Source organism: Rosa rugosa, chromosome 1, assembly GCF_958449725.1.
Source record: "Rosa rugosa chromosome 1, drRosRugo1.1, whole genome shotgun sequence".
Taxonomy (NCBI): domain Eukaryota; kingdom Viridiplantae; phylum Streptophyta; class Magnoliopsida; order Rosales; family Rosaceae; genus Rosa; species Rosa rugosa.
The window spans coordinates 68,454,890-68,477,762 of record NC_084820.1 but is presented as its reverse complement, the minus strand read 5'-3'; the positions used below and the strand labels follow the sequence as shown (position 1 = coordinate 68,477,762).

At 40.6% G+C, this 22,873-nt stretch overlaps 2 protein-coding genes across 2 annotated transcripts; both read right to left on the bottom strand.

The window, feature by feature from the left end:
- Window positions 1–221: 221 nt before the first annotated feature.
- On the bottom strand, window positions 222–1,647 carry LOC133733826 (uncharacterized protein At5g03900, chloroplastic-like). Its single transcript, XM_062161468.1, has 2 exons — window positions 678–1,647; window positions 222–308 (listed from the first exon to the last, which is right to left on the bottom strand). Exons 1-2 carry the CDS (start codon window positions 1,638–1,640, stop codon window positions 222–224), a joined length of 1,050 nt encoding a protein of 349 aa, XP_062017452.1. The 5' UTR covers window positions 1,641–1,647.
- Window positions 1,648–18,213: 16,566 nt separating this feature from the next.
- On the bottom strand, window positions 18,214–22,226 carry LOC133726400 (uncharacterized). Its single transcript, XM_062153943.1, has 5 exons — window positions 21,543–22,226; window positions 20,098–21,458; window positions 18,921–19,343; window positions 18,592–18,827; window positions 18,214–18,499 (listed from the first exon to the last, which is right to left on the bottom strand). Exons 1-5 carry the CDS (start codon window positions 21,662–21,664, stop codon window positions 18,233–18,235), a joined length of 2,409 nt encoding a protein of 802 aa, XP_062009927.1. The 5' UTR covers window positions 21,665–22,226; the 3' UTR covers window positions 18,214–18,232.
- Window positions 22,227–22,873: the final 647 nt, after the last annotated feature.

Below are 22,873 nucleotides of genomic sequence, written 5' to 3'. Positions count from 1 at the left end.
ATCCGAGAATACCATAGAAAGTCTTTGTAGCAATGTTCATGGACGAAAGTTATATGGCTCATTGCCCTTCCTTAGCCTCCACACAGCCACACTTATCATTAATTGCATGCTTTAGTCATACCGTCAAATATGAAAGAGTTTAGAAATCCATATAATCGACATCCAAATCTAGTTGCAACGAAGCAAAAACAATAAGAAGCTCAAACAATGCAAAAGACTACTCAAATGTCCTCAATCAAATCCCTGCTTCTGTTAGTACTATAGCTAGTACTCCTATTAGTACCATAGACATTAACAGGCATATCCTCCTGGCCCGCAGTCATGACTATAGTCAACCTTTTGGCCATGTCCCGAGCAGCTTGGAGCTTTCGTCTCAGTGCTAGATCCGGGGACTCAAGATCCCGAGCACATCGCTGTCTTGCTAGATTCCTTTTCTTTTTTTTTTTTTTTTTTTTTTGATCGGGTTAGTTGTTAGTAACTCACACACCCATGCAGTGGTATCCCAGCGCCAGGACACCTGCACCGACATTGCGGCGAAAGCCAGGCAAAACCAGACTAATCCACTGCACCGCAGACGCACGAACCCAAAGGTCCCTCAAATCTGCTGGCCACGGGATGGAGCTGGGATTCGAACGCTAGACCTGGGGGTTCCAGACTAGGCCATTCGACCAACACACCACATTCCTTTTCTTAATATCAGCATTTCTCTTAAGGAAAATGATGCAAAACAAAACGAATCTCAACGAAGGAATAGCGGTGATGGAAATAACACAAGCCTGAAGTACTGGAAGCATTGCAGAGAAAAACGTAACATAACCACCGGGTGCAATTGGAGTTTCTAGAAGCAAACCCTCGGTAAGCATAAGAATCCCTTTCCAACAAAGTCCACCAAACCCTACCATCACTGCCTTCTCCAAAGTGCTAGCCTTGCTGAACCACCACTTATTCTCCATGAAAAACTTTTTCTTAAGTAGTTTTCCTTTGACAAAATTAGGATCACTCGATTCCTTGGCTGTGGGTTGTAGAGATATAAACCGGTATAGAACGTTTCCGTCTTCTTCAATCACGGGATGACCCTCGTACCTCATCAGAACCGGTAGCATGTATGTTTCGTCGTTGATCGGAAGGCTGTCATTTTTCCCTTTAGTTTCTAAAGGGTCAAGATATGGAGCAAGTTCTTCAGCTGCAACAACACCGCCCTTGGAGGTTATGTATTGCCCAATCAACTTCCATCTCTCCTCTTTCGTTACCCTATTTGGATCGCCATCGCCAAACATGAATGACCGAATGGATTCGACGAATTGGAGTATGATATTTTTTTTGGGTTCAGATGAGGTCTCATGATCACTCTGTGCTCCGACTGCTCGTGGCCTCCAAGATGGTGATCTTCCACCCTTGAAATCAGCACCGTCGCCGTCTTTTCTAATCCCAGTGGCGGAGCAGAGGCACGCTCTGGAAACCGGGACCAAAACCCTAGGTTCTTGAAGCTTCGCAGAAAAGCATACCTGGAAGATCGGTGTTAGAATAGGATCAGGAAAGGTTTTGAGAGGTCTAGGGTTTGGGAAGAGTGAACTGTTGAAAGCGAGACGAGGATGAAGAGTTGGTTGAAGTGTGAAGCAGGTCGCCACCATGGACGCCATAGCTTGATGTTGCAATCTCAACTTTTCGGGTTTAGGTTTAGGGTTGGGATATATGTATGCAAAGATATTTTACTTCATTGGGTCAAATAGCCCAAATAAATAAGAAACAAACAAATCACACTCTAAAAAGGTAATTAAATAGCTTATCGAACGGATATTATAAACATGATCATCAACCCAATAAGAAACAAACAAATCACACTATCTAAATAAACAGGCCCATGCTTTTCAAAGGTTGTAAGTATGATTCTCTAGATTTAAGGGAGGCCCCATTCTGAAAGAAAGAAAAAATTTACTAATGCATTTTCAGTGCGTAGTATAGGGTCAAGCGGGGGCTTTAGTCTCCAAATCCCGAATTGATTGCATGAATTTTGTAGTACTTCGGTTTTCGATCGCTCTGTGTAACGATTGTTTCAGTTTTTTTGGCTAAAGCTCCGGGTAAGGGTTTAGGAGACTAACATTTTGCTTTTGTTAGTATCAAGGCAATGCCAAGGGATTCACCGATGACCTAGCTCCTGCGGCCGAGCTGGAGGTTGCTTGTCTCAATCGGGTGGGAGGGGAGCTCGCGTGTCCACCCCAGTTGCTACTTTATGGCGGTTGCTAGGTTGCGTCCGTAGGCCTTCGTCTACGACGGTGACTTTTTTATTGTAATTTGGTATCATGTTTGGTGACTACGACAGGACTTGGATATCCCCAAAGTTTAGCTGACATTCGTCAACCTTTGGCATGGGTTTAGGTTGTGGGAAAATCCATACGTGTTTATATTCAAGTATGCACTAAATACTCACTCATCGTTTCGGCGTTGGTCGTCGAATTTGAAGGGAGAAGATTATGAGTATTACTCAAAGATTAATATGCATGCTCTTCAAAACTTCTCAATATATATAGTAAATGATTGAGGAGTACTAATGTCACGCCCCGAATTTTGAATAACAAATTCAAATCCGAAACATAAATAATAATTATTACAATAACGTTCTGAATTTTTTTCTCAGAACAAACACACCTCACACCACCCAATATTACATAACTCAATCCTCAAGGAGTTTATTGATTACAGCACACTCTCTCCAAATATAAATGTAGCTCAAATGAGCATAACACACCTCACAAAAGAAAGTCAGATTCACACAAATGCAGCTACTCTACGCAGCTCGATCACCTTCCTGATTTTCCTGACCTGTAGGATTACCCGCTACACCGTTTGAATAGTGTACCGGGATTGCAACAATACAAACCCGGTAAGCTTTTTGCAAAGCTCGTATGAGTAAATGAAAGGATTGCACGATTTAAAGTAACCAAATCAACTCAAGCATAAATTCAACTCAAGTATTTTCTTTGCATAATAATTGAAGTGTACAACGTCACTTCAAGCATCAATCAACTCACATCTCAACATGACTACTCAAAAACAAACAACTGTTTACTCAATATATACTCACAGGCTTATGATTTATTTATATAAATCATCCCATGCAGTATATTATACTTACATGCTTATGATTAATTATATTAATTACCCCATTCAGTATATCATACTTACAGGCTTATGATTAATTATATTAATCACCCCATTCAGTATATCATACTTACAGGCTTATGATTAATTATATTAATCACCCCATTCAGTATATCATACTTACAGGCTTATGATTAATTATATTAATCACCCCATTCAGTATGTCATACCCAAGGGCATAGATAACTCGTTTATCCCCCAAGCAGTATGATGGCAGACAGACTAGAGCTCTAACTGAATCGTAATGTGTCACCTGGGCCAAGGTTCACGCTTACGAATAACTGCTTTCCTCAATTCACTCGACTCCTCATTTAATTCATCTCAACGACTCAACTATCGCACTTTACTCAATTACTCTTTATCATAGACAACTCAACATCTAAGATAAATCACATATTCCAAAGGGTAATGCTCAAAATATAACTCAGTAAATCACATCAATATTTCACCCGATGTCACACCATCCAATATATATTCTACGTAAATATATATATACGTAGTCACCCACACAAGAGTGACCACTAATACCAACTATAGTTCACATGCAATAAAATCTAGAAATTCATTTTTTATAGTTTAAATACATTTTACTTACCTATGGACCGTAGTTGAGCAAGTCCATATAATTTAAAACAAATATTTATTTTTATAAAACAATTTCCACAAATTCACAATTAAATAAAATCACCGAATTTCGGTTCGTAAATGAACCATGTGCGATTTACTCACATCGATATTCCCGCTGCGTCTTCAATTCAACACAATACACACCGAAACCGCTCACCCAAGGAAGACCGTCAATCACCTAATCAAACATGACCTTAACTCAGCCAACAACTCAAAAACATACTCAAACGACAATCCAACAGTCGGATCGAAATTAAATGATGATCCAACGATCGGATCCTCACAGATCGCCTTAGGATCATCCTCCAAAAATCATCACGAAGATCCAACGGTCGGATCTTCCTGAATCGTCCTTACTAACATCTTCACAAATTTATACGAAAATCCGACGGACGGATTCTCACGAATCGCCTCCCTAATCACTATTTAGCAATTATACGAAGATCCAACGGTCGGATCTTCGCCCATGACCACACAAAGCCACTGGGACAGTCATAAGATCAACATATCAAAACTACAAGTCCATAGGACGGTCCGATCTTCACAGATCATGAATCGAACGATCGAAATCGATCGAAACGTAAAAATTCATAACTTAATCATACGATATCCAAAAATTGCGTATAATATATCGAAATGATCGTATTGAAATATAGAATCTAAAAATGTACAGAAAATATATTGTTGACCCCCGGAGGTGGCCGGAAAGGGCCGCCGGAGTTAGTGGCAGAGCCGCCGCCGCCGCCCACCGCCAATGGTGTCGGGGCCGGGCTGCCCTTCTTCATCTCAACAAGCTTAACAATTTTCATAACTAGCATGAAGTCTGAAAGTGAAAGGAGGTTGCCGAAAATTACCTAGAACAGTTGAGTTTGGCCGGAAATTTTCCAGAAACCCGCGAAGAATTGCAGAAACCGATGTGCTATGATTTCGACGTGAAAACTTCATCCTCCGGCCTCGATCCCTTCTGGAGAGTTGTTAAAAACATCAAGGTGAACTCACTGGTTCAAGAATCAATCAAAACGATGCACTACAGCTCGAGATATCACGATCGAAAGGTTTTGGTTTTCGATCGAAAACCGGTCGAGCTCCGACGAACGTGAAACCGGTCACTCCAGGTGCGATCCTTCTGGTATGATGATCAGCAGGTTGAGGCGAGTTCATAGAGCTAAGGATCGGAAGTTTTGGTGGCCGGAGCTAGGAGAAAACCGGCGTTGACCACAATCGAACTCAAATCGGTTCAAGCTCCCCGCCGCCGCTACAGACCGCGCCGCCGTGGAAGGCTACCACATACGGGTGCGCAAGGACCAGGCGAAGCCAAGGGAAGAAGTTTGGTGAAGATTGGTGGCCGGTGGAGGAAGATATGGCCGGTGGAAGTTTGGAGGCGATTTCCGGCTTCGGGAGGAAATCTGCAGCCGGTTTCCATTTTTGGAAATTCTGAAAATATTTTCGGAAATTTCTGAAAATGGAAGCTTTATACTAAATTGGAAACTTTTCAAAAAAAACATAACTAATTCATACGAACTCCGATTTTTGCGTTCAGCATATGCACGCGATCGTATCGACGAGCTCTACAACTTTCGTGAAGGAAGTTTTCCCAATTTCTGTACGTATAAAAAGTCGATTTTCGCGTGCCCCTAATTAACGTACGTTTTCGAAATAAAATCGTTCGAACTAAATCTACACTTCTCCAAGCTTCGTACATTCTCCCATGACCACGAAATCATTCTAAAATGTTCTCGGAAAATAACTTGAATTTTTCGGGTATTACAACTAAACGAGACGAAAAACATATATTTGAATTAGCCCATGCAAAGTCTATGCAATAACCAAAAATTCATAAGAATTTTGTTCCATTTATGTAGTACCTATTGATTGTGTCTTTCGTAAAATCATTTTGCATTACTTTTAAACAATCCAAATCATCAAAAAGGATGCTAAACCCTGGCTGCTACTACCGGGTAGGGCTCCAACGTCGCCGTCCAGCGCCAATCTTTAGCGGGATTATATATCCTTCCCGCAACTCGAGGCTGTTATATATGCAATCTTCCACCTCGACCGAGTTTGACAAACACCAGACTGAAACTGCACAGATATGGATTGGGATATGTCTTCCACTCCACGGGCATGTCCTCAAGCTAGAGCGAGTTCACAAACAGTTTTGTGGAAATGGGTTGGAAGATCCAACCGGCGAGGGAGCGCCTCAAGGCTCTGAGTGAATTTGGGGGTTCTGATGACTCGTTGGGTTCAAGGAGAACATGGCTGATGACTGGTGTCCGACAACTCGGAGAGCGCCGTATGACTTTGAAGACCGATGGGGGTGACTGAATTTGCAGAGTAATTGCGTTGGTCCAGAGGCGGGTGTCGATCGGTTCTGGCTAGAAGGCGACACAAGGACCCGATGTTCGAACTTCGAAGCAGAGTGCTGAAACGTCTTGTACTCCAATCTGTAGAGGCTGCGGATTGCTTTGTGCTCCGGTCTAGGGAGTGCGGCGGAAAGAGTCTCTAAGACGGCAGACAAGGTTGTGATCGCTGGTGATGCAGATGGAGGGCGGCTCACCTCAAGCTAGGTGCCCAAATTAGTTAGGTGGCCTAAGTCAATGGGGACGCCCAAATCAGTTAGTGAGGTTTGGGTGCCCAAAACATTTGGAATTATGTTGGTTTAAGGCCCGAATGTGGACCAAACAACTGCGTTCTGGTTTCGTGGGGTCTCATATTTGGGATCCCGAAGGATTATTAAGGCAACTAACTACGCTTATATTTACCATAGGTTTGAACGTAGTCTATTTACTATGATTTCTTTTTATAGTGTATAAGCTCGCTTTTAAATAAGTGAACATTGGTTGTCTAATAGGTGATGTTAGGATGTCCCGTCCTAGACTTGCTCGTAAAGATGACAAAGAAATGTATGTATTCGTATCATTCTAGCTTGAGTTGAATGAGAATTGATTGGTATGGATTAAAAAAAAAAAAGTCTAGCAATAACGATATCAGAGAAAAGACATACATACATAAACCACCATTATTAGGAAAATTAGTAAAACTAAACCACACATCTATTAGCACAGTAATCTAGTATCCCATGTACTTTCATATGTCAAAGTGAAGGACTTGTATCTTGCTAGATCTTCCCAGAAGCGGTCAATAAGGTATAACATTGTGATTTGGTTTCAATAGTCTTGATATGTGCCGCTTTATGGAAGAAATAATATTTCTAATACTCAATTAGAGTGTGATCGTGTTTGTATAATACGGATCTCTAATAAAATAGTTATAACTTTATGTAACATTTCGTATTTGTATCTGCTACATTATCAAATATGAAAAGTTAATTAAAAGAAATAAATCAAAATAACTGATCATACCCTTAACTGTCAAATAAGACTTTACAGCAAGGTTATGTGTGGAGCGAAAAGTTGTGAAAGTAACCTATTATATGTTGCTTCTTCAGTACTTCAGAATTCCAGCCATATTCCGAGCACTGGCGATCTTTTGTCTCAGCAACAGATTAGGCGATTCAAGTGCTTCAGCAGCCTGTTGTCGTGCTCGGTTCCGTTTTTCAATGCGAGCATTTTTATAAAGAAAGATGAGGCCAAATAACACAAACCTGAGCAAAGGAATCAATACAAATAAAGAAATAATAGAAATCTGGAGTAGTACGGCACCCCATAACTTAGTACTACCGCTTTTCATAAGTAACCACCCGTTGGTCAGATAAGAAAGGACGTCCCGGAGAACTAAACCAAATAAGACGACCTTTACTCTCTCAAAAAAGCTAGTCTTACTGAATCGCCATTTCTTCTCCATGAAGAATTTATGCTCAACGTCACGCAATTCCTTATCTTTGGGCTGTAGTGACATAAACCGGTAGAGAACGTTCCCGTCTTCATCAATTACAGGATGGCCCTCATATCTTTTTAGAACAGGTAACATGAACTTTTTCTCATTGATTGGGTTGCTCTCAATTTTCCCTAAAGTTTCTAAACCATCAAGATAAGGAGCAAGCTCTTCGGCTGCTATAACACCACCCTTGGAGGTTATGTATTGCTCAATGAACTTCCATCTCTTCTCTTCATGAACTCCTTTGTTTGGATTACCGTCGCCGAAAACGAATGACCAGATAGAATCAGCAAATTTCATCAGGGAGTTCTTATTTCTGGACACTTCCGCCGCCGGAACTAGCTCAGAATGATTTTGCACCACTGGTCTCTTCCAATGGTCACGTTTTCCACAATTGTTATTGTAGGGGCCAACGCTCGCTCTCATAACGGGTATCAAAACCCTAGATTCCCGAACCTTCAAGCATCTTGGGAAAGCCGTTGTTTGGATAAGATCAGGGAAGATCTTGGGAGGTTTAGGGTTAGGGAATCGAGGATGAGGCGTTGGTAGAAGTACTGAGCAGGTCGCGACCATGGGGGCACGAGGCGTTGGTAGAAGTACTGAGCAGGTCGATACCATGGAGGCCATTGGATTCTGGTTTAAAAGTTCTGGCTATGGATACGGTTTTCTAACTTTTCTTCTTTTCTCTTGACGAAGATATATTAAGGGTGTAGGCGCCGTTATTAGGGTTGCGAAAGTAGTGATCACCTTAAATAGTAAAATAAACATATATTATATTCAATGATTATCACATTAGATTGTGGTGACTCACAGTTAGATTTAATTTTAAGGGTTGAAATTAAAATACTTTAAATTCATATTTTTAATTTTAAGCTTTGATATTAAATCTAAGAGTGATTGACAATAAAATTCTTGATAACCTAATAATCGAGTCGGTCGAGCCCGACCGCTGTCTTGCTTGATTTATTTCTTCGGTGCCAGTATTTTTCTGAAGCAAAGATAGCAAAAACCATGCATCACTACCGTCATAAGAAATTAGACATGTAGAAAAAGTAAACCCACAATTAGACTTCATAGATCACATGAAGCCTTACACTACCATAGATTCTCCTAGCCAGCAAGAATATAAGTACCCATACGCCCAGGCCCATAACTCCTCGGTCTTACCCCAACGGACATACCGGTACACCTCTATTGCAATTTGCTCAAGTAATTAAGAACGGAAAAGGCAGCACCGTTAAATACGCAGGAAGGGAACCTCCATTCATGAACACTCATAAACCAAATTAGGTTTTGTATGATCCTAGCAAGGTAGTCACGAGTAATGATAGATTGTGAGGTCTCTAATTTCTCAAGCAAATTTAGTAAAGCTGTAAGAATACCTAGACGAAAACAAAATTCGGGCGGCGAGGACTGGTATTGCAGCACAACGATAAGTCACAAAGGCAGAGAAGAGCAAAAAGTAGAAGAGACCCCGGGCCAAAAAAGCAGCTAGCCATTTAAGGCAACACCAGCACGGCCTAATCAAGCTGAGGAGCTTTCCTCTTAAACAGAACTCCATGAAATTCAAGCTCTCGAATACGTTGCTGTCTTGCTCGAATGTCAGTGTATTTCTTGAGAAGCCTTGCAAGATGAGGAGCATACTCTTCAGGTGGAAGATGAGCACCAGCATTATAGGATATATTCTGCAAAATTGACTCACATCTCTCTTCTAAAATTCCTTTATTTGGATCACCATCCACAGATAAGAATGACAAAATAGAGACGAGGATTTTCATGACCTTGTACAACTCCTCATGAGAAATTTCACCCTCATTGTCAATCTCGCTTTGTATTGCTTGTTGCCTCCAATACTTATACAATGACCTTCATCCGCGCTTCGTCAAATTTGAAGGTAACTCTTTGTTCTTCACAGCACAGCCGCCAAACGCTTCTCGCAACGGGAACTAAAAACCTAGGTTCTCGTACCTTAGCAGAAAAGCCTCTAGGAAAAACCGGTGTTTGGACAGGACGAAATGTTTTGGGAGGAGCGATAGGGAGATTAAGTGATGAGCCTTTGAAAGTGAGACGAGGTTGAGGTGTTGGTGGAAGAGTCGAGCAGGTCGTGACTGTCGCCATAGATTGATTTGTGTTCAAAAGTTGCGTTTTTATTTGGGTTTAGGCCTTTAGGGTTAGGATCAATACACACGTACGCATATAGCAATCTGGGGTAATTTTTTGTTCATAATTTAGTCCTTGAACTAATTTATACTTTCAAAGAAAGTCATTTGGGAATTCTAGAAGAGATCTGTCCATGAACTACGGTAAAACCTCAGGTATTATTCTTAATGTTCTCTATTTATTCTCCTCTCGGCCTCTTCCCTAGGGTTTTCAGGCAGCAGTTTGGTTTTGCCGATCTGGAAGGGAGGTTTCCCTTCCTCTCTGGATCTGAATGGCGGTAGTACTAGCGGTAAGAGGAAGTGGTTGGTGGCCGGCCGGGATTGTGGTTGGCGTGATGATCCATTCCAACGGCAGTGTTGATGGACAAGGCTTGCGGTGGTCTGCAAGAGTCGGTACGGTCCGGCGGAGCTAGGGATTTTGTTGGGCTCTGGGCTTCTTCCTCAGACATTTGGGCCCTGCCTATGGATCTTGTTGGGCATGAAGATTGGTGGCTGGCTTAGGGTGGCTGCTGGTTCTTTTGGGACTTGGGCTTGTCTATAAGCCTTGGGCTCTTCCTATTACTAGTTTTTTTACTTGAACCTGGGGAGCTCCTCCTTACACGGGAGGTCCCAGATTCCCGGATTTCATTGAATAAGTTAGGGTTTTTATTTTCTTTTCTTGCCCTAATATTGTCTCGAGCTTGGTTCTTAGTCCTATTACTATGGTGATTTCTTTACACATCTTTAAGCTGACACCCCTACTGATTCTCCAAAAATAATATAGAGTGTCCCTGCTTTGGCTTTCAATGATGAACAAACACATCATACTATCATAGTATGTAAGCAGAAAAATTGAAGATTTCCTGGAAAAAAGGTTTTTGTTCATCATTGAAAGCTTACAATACTATGATACTATGAGTGATATTGAGTTTCATACTTGCTCGACAGATTATAGGCAGATGAAATATTATAAGTGTCGTTTTGATTTGATTGAATGATATGAACTTTTTACTCAAAAAAAAAAAACACATTAACATATATAACGGGAGCAAAGTTAAAAATGCATTTATCAAACACAAGCATCATTAGGAAAACTGGAATCAAACAACAGATTAAGAATATAATGTCCCACATTCGCAAACAAAGTCTGCAGTACGTATTAACCTCTCTACATTTGTGTTGGAAAGAAGTTTGATAATTTTCCCAAATATACTTAGCAAAGCTGCAAAGATGTAACAATACCAAAACCAATAAAGTCGGCGGTAAAGTTGCTTTGTTACCTATTCCATTAGCAACCGCAGATGATTTTTTGTTTGCGCTCATCATATGTTTACTGTGGGCTTAGACGTTGAACCCGTGCCTACTTTACCGCAGCTACCATGATCATCACTGGAATAAAAATCTTTAGTTGGATCGCTAGCGTCGCTAATCTGACGCTGCTCAACGGCAACAAATTTTTCACTAGACTCGGATTAAAGCTGGGAATGAAGGTGCTCAATGGCAACAAATTTTGCACTACACTGGGATTGATGAACGGCAACAAATTTTTCACTACACTGGGATTGATGGGCGGTGGCGAGGGGGGTGGGTCTGGTCTTCGAACACAACATTTCCAAATAAGAAATACAGGCAAGAGAAAAATACAGAGAACCACACCGATGGCACAAAGTAGCAATAGAATGCAAAACCACGGCGGCCCGCCACTCCAGCTGAAAATCTTTCCTATAAAGTCGAAGAACTTACGAATCCAGCTGAGGACCTTTCTCATTAGAGAGATAATTTTCGAGAGCTTTCGGAAATCAAACTCTCGAGAACGTTGCTCTTGTTCTTGAATATCAGTATGCCACTCCTTAAGCAGCCTAGCAAGACAACGATAATACTCTTCGGCCGGAACAGTTGCACCACCATTAGAGGCTATATACTGCAAAACCAACTCACGTTTCTTTTCTTCAACTCCTTTGTTTGGATCACCATCTACGGATACAAACGACATTATAGAGGCGAGGAGTTTCAGGATCCTGTGCAACTCCTCTTGACATAGAACGAGCCCCTCACCATCATTGTTGGCATACGATGATCTTCCTCCTCCACGCTGCCTGAATTCCGAAGGTGACTCATTGTTTTTTACGGCGTCTCCGCCTCCGCAAAGGCTTGCTCTCGCGCCGGTCACGAAAACCCTAGGTTGTCGAAACTTCCCAGGGAACAGAGAGAAGGTCTTAATAGGAGGATTAGGGAAGTTAAGCGGGCGTTTGAAAGTGAGATGAGGAAGAGGCGTTGGTGAAAGTGTGAAGGAGGTGGTCGTCGTCGACGCCATCGATTGATTTCTATTCAAAAGTGGCGTTTATACATTGGGTTTAGGGTTAGGGACTACCGGACTAGGGTTGAGAGATAATACTGTATTCACTATTTTCCAATTTTGTGTTTTTCATTAAATTCAAATTTAGAAAGAAATGGAAGGGGAGCCAAATTCAATTATATCATGATCCAAAGAGATTGATAGAGAAGGCTGAAATGGAAGGGAAGCCCAAGTTCTATAGTATTATTCCTGATTGCACTGTATCTGTTAGTTTTAAAGCCCAGACGAAACATAAAAGTCATAGAGGTCAGCCCAATGTCCTTATACAAACTAAAAGCCCACATTTCCTTATCCTCTTTTTTTTTTTTTTATACAAAAAAAAGGGGTCATTGACCCAAAGCACTAAAATTGACAAAAATTATCACACTTATCCCAGTAACAGATTTTTATTCTCACTAACACAATTTAAAGTGAAATAACAATTTTGACCTCAGCCTAATCAAAAAACTACATCAATGCCATCGATCTCTCTCCTCTCTCTCTCATTGCTCTCAGAGTCTCAGATCATGCGCTCTCCTCTCTCTCTCGAAGGCTCCGCCACTGTGTTCTTCCTCTTCCCCTCCGACCTGGCCGGATCCAACTCAACCACGTCAGAGTCCAACTCGTCTGAGAAGCTCACCCTGGACATCTCGTTCTCGTTGACAATCAAGGTCTGGAACCGCGACTTCTTCAGATTCCTGCCGCCATCGAACTCACTTCTCCGCCGCCTTCTCCACACCTTGAAAAACATTGTCTCTGCCGGAGATCACGGCGGGGACGAGCTTCTTTCGCCTCGATTCCACTGCAGCCCACCGGAGAATAGTCATCTCCGGCGAGATTTGGGTCTGATTTCAGGGAATTTTGAAGAGGGGAGAGAGGGTTCTTGTTCGGCCCAGTCTCTCCATGTCCGACCAGCTCGACCGTGGGCTAGTGGTGTGGCTCAGCTCCAAGAATCTGTTCGCAGTCGACCCGTCGTGATTGTGGAGGTGATGGCTTCTTCTGCACACACAAGTCAAACAGTACAAATAGCCTCAGTGTCTCACCTTCCAACTCGTTTTGTTCAATACTCTGCTCTGAATCTCTCTTCTCATCTCCCTTCTCCAAAATAGGGAGTGAGTGGATTTTCATTAGTAGCTCAGAGTTTGCATTGTAATGTCTGTTTGGGTATGATTTGTTTCGTTAATTTTTTTTGTTTTTTTTTTTTTAAAAATTTGGATGGAGGTTGCAAAACAGAAGGCCCAGCAAAAAGAAGAAAAAAAAGTTTTATTGGAGGGCAATACGGGTCTATTGGGGGGCAATACATGACTGATAGTCATCTATTGGGGGGCAATACATGGCTGATAGTCGTCTATTGGGGGGCAATAGACGTCAATTAGGGGGCAATAGACTATTGGGGCAATAGACGTGTAATACCCCGAAAAATCCAAATTAATTTCCGTGGATTTTTAGAAATGATTTCACGATAGTGGGAGCGAGTACGAGGCTCGGAGAAGTTGTGGAATTAGTTCGAACGATTTAATTTTCGAAAACGAACATTATTTAGGGGGTCTCAAAAAGTGACTTTTTATACGTTCAAAATTTGGGAAAACTTCCTTCATGAAAGTTGTAGAGCTTGTCGATACGATCTCGTGCATATGTGGAACGCAATATTCGGAGTTCATATGAATAAGTTATGAATATTTGAAAATTGAGAATTTTCTATAAATATGGAAAAATTTCTGATTCTGTCATTAAGGACAGAAAAATCAGAAAAATTGCGTTTTGGCCCCCGGAATCCTCCGTTCTCTCTCCTCCCTACGCGGCCGAACCGCTTGACCCGACCCGGACCCATCTTCGTCCTCCGCCGTCCTCCGGCCACGATCCGGCCATCCCTGGCTTCGCCGTGAGCCGCCCAGTCGCCCTGTGGGAGCGCCTTGCCCTGTCGCCGCCCCCAGACCTGGATCGAAGCCACCCAGCCTCCGATCGGTGACCCGGACGGAAATACACTTTTCCGGCGTCACCTCGGCCGATCCTTTTCATTTTCGTGATCGTCTCTTCCCCCTGATCATCCCCATGTAAGTATTTCATCACGATTTTGAGTGTAGAACACTAGATCAAGGTTTGACTTTTTCGACGTCCCTGATTTAATCTGAAATATGATCGGACGCACAGGATTAATCTGACTTCCAAGCTTGATCTAGGACGATCTAGACCGAATCTCGCTTAGCTCCAGGTATGAAAGTCGATCAACCCTTCATTTTGAACCAGTTTGTAGTTGGTCACTTTGCCATCTGAGGTTGTTGACCTGCGTTGACCGCCACGTTGACCGCCGTCTGACCTCCGGGTGTGGCGGCGCGTCGAACCTTTTTTTGAGTTTTTATTATCTAGGCTATGTTCTACGCATCCATACGAGCGTTTTGATATATTACAAGGTTATGTTAGAAAAAGTTGATAAATAGTGGATTTACGTTTTTACGTTACTATTTAACGTTTTTACGTTTTATCTTCAGTTTACGATCTGCGAAGATCTGACCATCGGTTTTACTTCAAATTTAGATATGTTGATCGTATGACTGTCCCGATAACTTTGTGTGGTCACGGGTGAAGATCCGACCGTTGGATCTTCGTATAATTGAGAAATGGTAATTCGGAAGGCGATTCGTGAGAATCCGACCGTCAGATTTTTTTTATAATTTTGTGGAGATGTTTGTTAGAGTGATTCAAGAAGATCTGACCGTTGGATCTTCGTGATAATTTTGGAGGATGATCCTAAGGGCGATCCGTGAGGATCCGACCGTTGGATCATCGTATAATTTCGATCCGACCGTTGGATCATCTTTAAATTAGAATCCGACCGTTGGATTTCCGTATATGTGTGGTTTATGATTGATTTACTAAGTCAAGATAGTATCTGATTAGGTGATTGACGAATCGAGTTGGTGGACGATTCGGATCGATATTTGGCTTTTAGAAGACGCAGCGGGAATTAGAGGTGAGTAAACCTCACGTGGTTCATATTACGAACCGAATAAATTTAATTACTTTATTTTTGTCGCAATTGTGTGAAAATATTTGTGGAATAAATATTTGTTTTAAATCATATGGACTTGATCAACTACGGTCCATAGGTAAGTAAAATGATTTCATTTATACAAATGAATTTCACGGTTTTTATGCTTGAACTATAGTTGATATTAGTGGTCATCCCTGAGCGGATGATTACGTATATATATATTTACGTAGAATATATATATTGGTTGATGTGTGATTGGTGTGATGAAATGATTGAGAATGGATTGGATATTATTCAAGCTATTAATCTCGCATTTTAATTGTTGAATAATAAAATGTTGATCATGTGGTGTGAAAGCTATTTTATATGCCCAAATGTGATTATGTGGAAATTATTTTAAGAAATAAAGATTTATCTTGAAATAATATGTCTCTTTATGTGGGTGTACATATACATATATACGATCTATAAATCATAAAGATTGTATTTTGTGAATTTGATTATGTCTGAGAAGTACAGTTGTGAAGCCGGGTGATTCCTACAACCCCGTGCTTAAATGAATTACTGGTAAATATGTTTTGGTGTTATGAGACGTTAAGCCTGGGCCCTAGTCCCTACAGATAGTGCACTATTATACTCATAGGAAGGAAGTAGCCGACCTTGGGTATACATACTTTGGAAGTAGCCTTAGTATGCTGCGGCTTACCCGTATTTTGGGTATAGTAGACATACCCTAGTACGTGGATTTGTGATTTGTTACCAGTTAATCCGAAAATTCACTAAAAAGAAAAGTGTACTTATACTATTTTGATCAAGCTTTGCTAATTGTGATATATTTGTGATATATTGTTAATATGTGAAGGAGTTAGTGAAAAGAGAATCAAGCTTTGCTTTAATGTTATTTCACATATTAATGTTGTAATATTTGTTGGTTGTGATCAGTCAAATGTTGAGTTTTAAAAGAAAGCATCAAGAATATACTTATATGTTTCTGTGATTTTTTTTGGAGTTACCTTGTGAGTGTGTTGATTGTTTACTTGAGTTATAATAAATATAATTGAATAAATCAACAGTTCTTTCTTGTTTACTCATACGGGCTGTCAAAAGCTTACCGGGTTTTGTGTTGTTGCAACTCCCGGTACACTATTCAAATTGTGTAGCGGGTAATCCTACAGGTCAGGAGAATCAGGGCAGTGATCGTGCGGTTTAGAGTATTAGTATTGGATTTACAACATTTGTTTTTGTGAGGAGTGTTATGCTCATTTGAGCTTTACACATTGATTTGGTGAGAGTGTGCTGTAATAAGTAACTTGAGGATTTGGTTATGTAATTTTTAAGAGGTGTAAGATGTAGTTGTTTTTGAGAAAAAAATTCTAAGATTATAAACAGGGTATTTGAGTTTCATGCTTCGAATATGAATTACTTATTCAGAATTCGGGGTGTGACAAGACGTCTATTGGAGGCAAAAAAAACTTTCCGGTGAAATTTTCAGCAAATTCCGGTGGGCGGCAGCCGGTGACCGGACTCCGGCGAAGTCTCCCATGGTTTCTCTCTCTCTCTAAGTAACAAAGGGGTGAGGGTAAAATAGTATTAAAAAAATTAAAAAAAAAAAAAAATCTTAATGGGGTATTAGGGAAGACCTCCTTAGAGTGTTTTGGGTAAGAGGGAATTAAAAAAACTTAATGGGGTAAGTGAGAAAAAAATCTCTAAAAATAGTGTAAATAGACAAAAACCCAAAAAAAAAAATTACAATGAAAAGCCACGAACACAACCCTCACCTAGTTGATCCAGATAGAACACTAGGAACACAGAGACGGGAAGACAAGAAAACCACACTGCAGGGTTATCATGACCAAGGTCAGTAACTTGTCAGCTACAAAATTAGCTTCCTGGAAAATATACGCATGGGTTCGTCACCCCCCATTCTCCATGGTTCTGGTTCTCGGTCCTCTTTCGGCAGCCACGACTCTTTCTTGGTTTGGGTCTTGATGGTGGACAGTATATGGTTGTTTTGAGAGATATTCTTCCCTGGGTTGTTGGTTTTCCTATGATTTGTGTTCTGGGTTTTGATTGGCATCGATTATTCATCATGGAACTACTTGGTGTTCTGCTTCCGGCGACACATCGGCGATTCTACGTGGTCGGCGGCGCGAGGTGGTCTGCAGTAGCTAGGTTTTCTGTTTTGGATCGGGCTTGTTCTTTGGGCCTATGCATTAGTTGTTTTACAAGGGTTAATTTCCTTATACTGGCTTTTCTGAGCTCAGTTGGAAATTAAGTTTCCTTTTCTTTTTGTCTGTTTGGGCCTGTCCATCAGACTTAACAGTTGGTTCTATTTTCAGCCTTTTAGGCTAGCTTTGGGGCAGCTTAATTGATCCCCATTTCCAAAAAAAAAAAAAAAAAAAAAAAAAAAAAGCTTCCTGGAAAATATGAATGAAATGAGCCAAGAGACGAATGTCCTGCACAAACAGCTTGATTCTCCAATGAGTTAAAATCTTGTTGAGTTGAGCACACAGTCAATGAGAACTTTTAAGTCGCTCTCAATTCCCTTTTCCTCTTTGGTCGTCCGGAATTCATGAAGTTTCTTTGCATTTGGCAAAGTTGGAATTTAATATACTCGAATTAGGTTTAGCAACTAAAATGTTAGTTAAGGAAGCAACATCTCTAGGACTAATGGAAGAAATTGGAGCACAAGAATAGACTACTGGGGAGACTTGAGAGGACTTTTTGGGTACGGCAACCTCCTTACAAAGGTGAGGCCAACACGATTAGAAAAAGGTCGCCGCATACGGACAATCGCACTTAAGAATTTCTGTTACTGGTGATTGAAGGTCGTTAAAGCTTTCGATGAGTTTTAGGGAAATCACTGAACAACATTACATCGTGAGGGTGATTGTGAAAGTAATGGTGTAATCGTTGATAGGGCTATGATTATCAAACATGTGAGGACTTCCTCCGCTCTACACAGTACACCATCATTTCCAATGTTTGAAAAGTTATCTTCCTTTTTAGAGGCTTGATTATCTGATCCTATAGTCTTCTTTTCTATGACCCTTAATGATGCCCCTGAGGACTCAATATATGAATGATTATGTGCAGTGAAAATGCTAAAGTGACATTCTGCCAAAGACAAAAAGACTAACTTTACTAACATGGAAATAGTAAGAAAGAAGGATCTACACGAATCTTTCGGTTCACAATATGTATCCTGCTTAGCTTATTGTGACACCAGACTAGTTGATCAGTTGTTATGCTTGACATGTTTAAAACCCTCGACACTAATTTGATGTCAACTTGACAAAAGAAGTAGAGGTGTTCTGCGCTCTCTTCTTCCTCTTCTTCTTCATGGTGCTTTTTGAATCTCTTTAGTATGCAGTTCTCACTCCGGGACAGCTCTTTAAGCTTCTTTTCTTTCTGCATTTCAGAATAAAGCAAAAGTTATTTTCATGATTAAAACAGTTTAACATTGATCGAAATAGTATAATATATCACAACATATCAGTAACCTTTTGAAGATCTGCTTGAACTTCCACTAATAGCTTTGGATCCAAGGAGTCTTCAACTTCCAAGTTTAATCTTTTTCGACAAGCATCCGTTGTATTAGCTGATTTATCAGCTCGTATGAATCGCCAAATGGTCCTTATTGATTCCTGCAATATCTCTACTAGAATATCACTTCCAACTGCATCATCATTGTCTTTGCCTTTTCTCTTTGCTTTCTTTTTTTCCTTCATACTGTCCTCTGCATTGCAACATACAGAGGTTGTGTTAGTCTGTCCAAGTTAATCTGTAATATCCCTAAGGAAACACACAAAATTGAATTTAGATTTCTCACCCCTAATCACTGGAATTTGCATAAGATTCCGCATAACACATCGATTTTTGACATAGGTTTCAACCCTTGGCCCTTGAAAGCGTTCATTCTCCACAAATCTTTGCATGAGCACTTGAAATTGTTGAAATTCCTCGGCAACTTCATTATACGAACGTAATCCAAATTCGTCATATTCCCAAAGCTCCAATGCCTTCTCATATTGCCATTGAAGGAATTCCCAAGAAAGGCACAACTGTCCAACATAAACCACTTCCAATTCACTATGCAATTCTCTAATGAACTTAACCATTGGGTCAGAATCAGAATTAGAAATTTTCTTCGGTTTGCATAGCCCAAAGTTCTGCAAAAGAAAGGATTTGATTGCTGGAGTTGAGGATTTGCAGCTTGAAAAGGTTTCGAACGTGTCCTTGGACTGCAAAAATCCTATACATGAGAATTAAAAAAATATAATAAGACCACAAATACAGACCAGAAGTATGAGATCACCTGACAGCAACTTTAGTCAAGTAATTAGACAGTAACTTTTCATGCACATGAATTTCTGCAACTTGTCTTCATAATAGAAACCAACAATATGCTAAGCTCATCAAACTGGTGGAGCACTAAAGCAATTCCATCATTTGGTGGAGCTGAGATCAGCATGCTTAAATAGTTTTAAGCATCATGAGTAATGGATATGAATCTTTCACTTTTAAGAGTCTACCATAAATTAAGTGTAATGGTGAGGCTCTTGGTACTATGTGGATATCCCACTAGAATGTCAGTGGTACTTTACACAATATTTAAACAGTGACACATGCAAAGGAGCCTTTTTTCCTGAAGTACTGACAATTGAGAACCATGAAAGGTATGTCCTAATTAGTTCATGTATTGTGTATAGGTACCTTAATGTAATAATCACTCTCAATGGTTGGGTCCTAAGTCCTAACCAGGCTCATGCTTATTCTGTGATCAACCAACCAGATTTGGTGGGTCCTAACTTAATAAAATCACCTAAGGTAGGTTGAGTTAATCATGTTAATGAGTTGAATTGATTAGAACAGCTAGAACGTCTATTTTGGGTTCTTCCAACAAACCTGAAATGGAGAAACTGGGGAAGAAAACACAAGGACAATGTTTTGAATTTTGAAACCTTAAAGAAATAATAATTGAGAGAAGTTATGAAGTGATAACTGACCTATTGCATATAACTTCTGGTAACTCAAAATGTCGAATTTTCGCAATCGTTCTCTGTAGGTCTTGTAGAACTTGTGAAGCACACTCATTCTGTCTACATGATGGTATTTTTCATCAATCTTCCATGGCTTCAAATCCTCCATATTCGGAGACTCGGATTCTTCAAGGATAGTAGGCAGACCAGAAACCCGGACTTTCTTGAGCTCCATTTTCAACTGTTCTATCAATTCTTGATGTTCCCACAGTGTCTCCAATGTGTTCGGATCCTCAGAATCTTTAGCTGCCATATCTTGACCACTGACCTGTTCAGAATTTTCTAAACCCTCATTTGGTTTTTCATCTTTGGCAGTAAATCCTTCAGGTTTAGACTCTTTTGGGTTGTGATGTTCATCATTCCTAGTTGACTCTTCTAACTCTTTAAGTTGTTCCATTATATCTTCATCTTCTTCATCAAATCCATCAGGCTCATACCCAACATCCAAATTCTGCAAATCGATGTCTTCCAAAGCACCAAATTCAACCCTTTCCCCAAAATCTCTTTCTAACAAAAACCCATCACCACTAAATTGACCTATAAATGAAAGCTCAGGGCTTGAACAAAGAGAATCCGAATCAGAATCAGAAGCAGATTCTACTAAAACAAAGTCCTTTTCTTGCAGAAACTTATCTTCATGAGAAGCAACTTTCTCATCCACAAAGTCATGTTCTTGAGACTTCAATTGTTCCTCTTTATCCGAATGAGAATCTTCCCCGACTTGTTTCTTCTTCGAATCCTGAGGATTTTGAATGTCTTCATGAACACAATCTTCTGTGACCAGTTGCTTAACACTCTCACTTCCGGTCACAATGGAACCAAAATTTGATTTATCAGCAGATTCTTCATCGACAACAAAGCTCGCAACTTTTGCTTCTTCTTCTTGAACACATTCTTCTGTAACCAATTGCTTAACACCCTCGTTTTCAATCACCATGGAACCACAACTCGAGTCATCAGCAGGTGCTTCTCTGACAACAAAGCTTGCAACTTTCGCTTCTTCCTCATAGAAACTAACATTCTTTTTGGCTTGAAACTCGTACCTTCTGCTGCTAAATTTCTCGGGTAGGAACTCACTCTCTTTGTTGGTTCCAACAGAAGAATGACCATAAGCATTCACTTTCTCCATTGCTTCTAACACGGCTTTAGTCTGATACTCAAATTTGAACACAAAACTTGGCTCCGGCGTCTCTTTTTCATCTTCAACATCATAGTACTCCGAATCATCATCGCTTTTTGAAACCTCAGACTCAACTTTTTGGGGCATAGCTGCTGGCTCAATTGAAGAACAAGACTCATTCACCAGAGAACTCTGTTCTTTTTCAAACCTGCGACAAACGAAAACAAAAAAAAAACGTTATTCAGTGTCAGATATAGGAATTAAGAAACACCAAAATCGGAATTTTACATACCTGACAAAGATTGAGCTGAAAAATCTGAACAGAGTGTGCAAAATGGATGAGACAAAAACCGAGAAGGACCCAGAAAGAGGAGACATCTCTTTTTTGAAAATCCAATCAGAAGAACCACCCATGTTCACCAAATCAAAGTTGGTGTTGATTTAGCACAGACTTCTCTGAAATCCATCGATCACTTTATTTCAGTTTGAAGCAAAAACAGAGCAGTTCATGCACACTGTGATTCTCACGTTGAATTTTCATCCAAGAGATGGACTTACCACCTGTAAGAAATCCATATTTAAGATAAAATCCCAAAAAGGTTGCATGAATGCGATCGAAGGAGGTTGAAATCCAACCTAATCAGGGAGATTTTTCGCGAGAGACAGAGAAATCAGGGAAGAAAGGAACGTGGGAGCGACTTGGGTGGGATTGAACTAATCTTATGGATTGCTTAGAGGCGTGGAATTCTGAGGACCGTTATGTAGTGCTTGTGAGTGATTCACAATTTGACAATGGAGGAGACCCGATTACGTTTTGGTTGAGGGGTCTGTTTTTGGCTTCTGTTTCTTTGGGTACTAGAGGAATGAGAATTGGGTAAAATTGAAAGCTTACGCCTTTGATGGGTTTCTTTTATGGTCAATCTTGCCCCTTGACCTCAGCTCAGGAGTCATGGAAGAAACTTAATGCTTATGATTTATGAAGACCAAGTTATACACTTCCCTAATTTTGACAACCGTGTCGTGTTTTACCAGACCAAAATAATGGAGAAGACACAACCCTAGACCCTAGATGAACTATGAACTTGAAAATTGAAATTAACCCCATTTTTAGGATGCAACCATATTACCTTGGGGTTTGGTTGTTTTATCGGTTTTGATAATGCTTATCGTATAAATTTAAGAAATGGATTCATATCTATTCATTTAGTGAATTGTCTTTTTGAATTTTTAATTTCTACCCATTATGATTGGATGACCGTAACTAAGAAAAGCAAAAAAAATACCACTACAATAATCATATTTGTTTCGTTTTTCACATTTGTGAATAAGTAGAGGAATTGAGATCGTGGTGGGTTCGGCGGTGGCGGAGTAGTTTCTGGGTTGGTATAGATCCGGATCTACAGTCGATCGTCCGGTGTAGGGCTGCAATTTCGGCATAGCACCGTGACGGAGAATTCCTGAGTGGGAGAAAGGCGGCAGTGACGCTTCCAAAGCGGGAGTCGATCGGCGAGACAGGTCGGGGTACCGGCTTCCAGTGGGTATTGCAGGGGATCGGATCCTTTCCGACTGGGTCTGATTGTCGGCGCGTAGCAGAAAGCCAGCGGACCCGGGGATGATGATGCA